Source organism: Orycteropus afer, unplaced genomic scaffold (genome assembly GCF_000298275.1).
Source record: "Orycteropus afer afer isolate SDZICR_OR568_19922 unplaced genomic scaffold, OryAfe1.0 scaffold00404, whole genome shotgun sequence".
In the NCBI taxonomy this organism is placed as follows: domain Eukaryota; kingdom Metazoa; phylum Chordata; class Mammalia; order Tubulidentata; family Orycteropodidae; genus Orycteropus; species Orycteropus afer.
The window spans coordinates 1552277-1556060 of record NW_006921991.1 but is presented as its reverse complement, the minus strand read 5'-3'; the positions used below and the strand labels follow the sequence as shown (position 1 = coordinate 1556060).

Sequence of the window (3784 nt, the reverse complement as noted above, 5' to 3'; positions counted from 1 at the left end):
TTGTGGGATGACCTCAAGATCATCATTTATGAGGAAAGCAAAACGTCATTAAAAAGACAGGAAAGGAAGAAACGACCAAAATGGATGTCAGAAGAGACTCTGAAACTTGCCCTTGAGTAGAAAGTAGCTAAAGCAAATGGAAGAAATGACAAGATAAAAGAGTTGAACAGAAGATTTCAAAGAGCAGATTGAGTAGACAAAGCCAATTACTGTAATGAAATGTGCAAAGACCTGGAGTTAGAAAACCAAAAGGGAAGAACACATTCGGCATTTCTCAAGCTAAAAGAATTGAAGAAAAAATTTAAGCCTTGAGTTGCTATACTGAAAGATTCTGTGGGCAAAATATTGAATAATGCAGGAAACATCAAAAGAAGATAGAAGGAATACACAGACTCACTATACCAAAAAGAACTGGTCGATGTTCATCCATTTCAGGAGGTGGCATATGATCAAGAATCAATGGTATTGAAAGAAGAAGTCGAAGCTGCACTGAAGGAAGTGGTAAAAAACAAGGTTCCAGGAATTGACGGGGTACCCATTGAGATGTTTCAACAAATGGATGCTGCACTGGAGGCACTCACTCAGCTATGCCAGGAGATTTGGAAGACAGCTACCTGGCCAACTGACTGGAAGAGATCCATATTTGTACCCATTCCAAACAAAGGTGATCTCACAGAATGTGGAAATTATCAAACAATGTCATTAATATCACACGCAAGTAAAATCTTATTGAAGATAATTAAAAAATGGTTACAGCAGTATACTGACAGAGAACTTCCAGAAATATAAGCCGAATTGAGAAGAGGATTTGGAATGAGGGATATCACTGCTGATGTCAGGTGGATCTTGGCTCAAAGCAAACAATACCAGAAAGATGTTTACTTGTGTTTTAGTGACTATGCAAAAGCATTAGATTGTGTGGATCATTAACAGATTATGGATAACACCGAGGAGAATCCCAGTCTTGACTTAGGCTGTAACCACCAGGCCTATACAACTAAGGCCCTTTCAACCACTCCTCCTAGTTTTAACTTAGGCTGCAGCCCACAGACCTATGCTACCAAGTCTGTATCAAGAGCCCCCTCCCACACAGGGGACATCAAGCTCAACAGGCGTAACATACTACACAAAAACACTGTTCTACATTCTACTCTGGTAACTAGTAACTAGAATCTTAAAAGTTTGTAAGTGGCCATCAGATACAATGATGGGTCTCTTCTCACCCAGAGCAAAGAAGAATTATAAAATGAAGAAAACCAAAGACACATAGAAACAATTATTCTAAGAGACCGGTAGACTATGAGATCCTCAGTATATGACCTTGAGACCAGAAGTGATGAGACCAGATCATACCTGGCTACCACTGTCAACTACTAGGAGGGGGATCGGTGGAGGAGATCCTGGGTAGAGTGGGAGAACAATATGGAACAAAACTCAAAATCATAAAAAAAGACCAGGTTTGCTGGTCTGATACAGCCTAGTGAGACCCCCCTGAGACATTGGCCCCTAGCCACCCTTCAGGTCTGGAATTGAACTCACTCCTGTGGTTATAAACAGGCATATGTGCTGGACATTTGCATCAGGTAGATAACACTACTTGGAGTGATCATTCATGGGAGAAGAGAAGGGCAGTTTTTGCACAGGGAGACAGTTTCGGGGGTGGGAATGCATAGGAAAGAAGGACACAGGGAAGAGGTATCTACAGGGAGGAAGTAGGAAGAAAACCGTTACGTTGTGGGGAATTGCAGTCAATGTCATGAGACAAAATGTTTATGAACTGCTGTATGGAAAATGAATTTGCTCTGTAAACTTTCACCCAAATCACAATAAAAATTAAAAAAAAAAAAAAAGAGCCCCCTTCCAGTCTTGACTTAGGCTATAATCCCCAGGCCTACACCACCAAGTCCCTATCAATAACTCCTTATAGTCTTAACTTAGGATGTAAACCTCAGGCCTGTATCTTAAGTCCCTGTCAACATCTCAATCCCCGTCTTATTTTAGGTTATAACCCCCAGGTCTATACTATCAAGCCTCTATCAAAAGCCCCTTCCCAGTCTTGACTCAGCCTGAAATTCCCAGTCTATACCACGAAGTCTCAATCAAGAGCCCCTCCCAGTCTTGACTTGGGCTGCAAGGCCCCAGGCTGACACCAGCACATCCCTACTAATAACCCCCTCCTAGTCTTAATTTAGGCTGCAACCCCCAGGCTACATCACCAAGTCTCTATCAACAATCAACTCTAAATTTTAAACTCAAAATAAGAGAAGATTAGACTTGGAAGAGGCCTTGGAGATCACCAAATCTGATTTCCTCACTTCAGAGACAAGCAAGGCCATAGAAGCCAACCAACTTGCCTAAGGTCACACAGCAAATTAACACCTGTGTTGACAGACAAGTCTCTGTGTTCCTATTCTAGAGCTGCTTTCACTGTCTGGCATTATGTTGCTGGAGGCAGGCATAGTAAGGCACCAGGGTTAAGGCTCAGGAGTAGATATCATATCCCAGAGCTAGGCATTTGCCCAGCTACCCTGAGTACAAAGCCCTGTGTGGGCCACAGAGATGGCTTGAAGGCCTCACCTCCTCCTCCCTGAGCTTCTGCTTCCTCTTCTCTTCCACGGCAGCTCTCTTCTGTTCTTCCCGTTGGCGCTGCTCCTCCAGTCTTCGCCATCGCTCCTCCACGTGCTTTTCATACTGTAGCTTGGCTCTTTTTTGTTTCTCTATGATCTGCTTTTCCCGAGCAGCTGAGGAAAGGAAACCAAAAGCAAGGTATGACTTACCAGAGCACCCTACATCTTTTGGATCATGATCCAAAATGCAGAAGCAGGATGGAGGCCACCAAAAGAGAGCCTGGTAGGAGCTAAAGAAACAGTGAGTGAGATGAAGGGCTTGAGACACAGGCACACTGGCTATCTCTGGGTGATCTTGCACATTAACTACATCAGCTCTGTGCCTCAGTTTCCTCCTCTACGAAGGGAGGACAGTAGTGTTTGCTATTTTACAGTCTTGTGAAGAATGAATGAGACAATGCATGGAAAATGCATAGTTAGTACTCCACATGTAGGTGCTATTATAATGACAGCTATTATAATAATCATGGCTATCATTAAGTCCAACTTGTGCACAAAGGCACACATTTTCTGTATGTACCAGATACTGAACTAGGCAACGGGATAAAACATGCATCAGATCAGCCTTCCCTTCAAGACATTTACTCAACCTGGCCAAGTCTGGAAAGGGGTCGCTGGAGAAGGCAATGCCTGAACCAACTAGCAAGAAGCAGTCAAGGAAGAAGGATCTTGTACATGAAGGGCACAGCTCATCGAAAGGACTGAAGACACCAAAAACTTGATACTGAATACTTAAATAAGGCCTGAAGGGGGGTGAGGGGAGTAAGAGGCAAGTCTGTGGAGACGAAAAGGCCTCTGAGTCAATGCTATGCTGGAACTGGCTTGTACTAGCTTGTGAGCACTGATTATTTAATGTTCAGGAATTTTGTGAGGTGGTTGTTAAACTGTGGATAGCTTGAAACTAACTACTGTGGGAGTATTTACACAATGCACACACACACACACACACCAGAAAAAAAAAATCTCACTCATTGCCATTGAATCAGATCCAACTCACAGCAACCCCCTGTGGGTTTTTGAGGCGGTAAATGCTTACAGAAGTATATTGCCGAGGGGAGTTCCTGCAAGATGGCGGACTAGGCAGAAGGACTGCACAGACCCTCTTCAACAAAGAAAAGGGAAACCAATTGACACAGACACAGAAGATAATCTTGGAC

At 43.3% G+C, this 3784-nt stretch overlaps 1 protein-coding gene across 1 annotated transcript in view; it reads right to left on the bottom strand.

Moving 5' to 3' along the window:
• MAP7D2 (MAP7 domain containing 2) overlaps window positions 1-3784 on the bottom strand; it is a 94705-nt gene that overhangs the window by 83687 nt on the left and 7234 nt on the right. The window contains exon 2 of the mRNA XM_007953662.1: window positions 2578-2741. Coding sequence (XP_007951853.1) covers window positions 2578-2741 — 164 coding nt within the window. The remainder of the gene's footprint in view (window positions 1-2577; window positions 2742-3784) is intronic.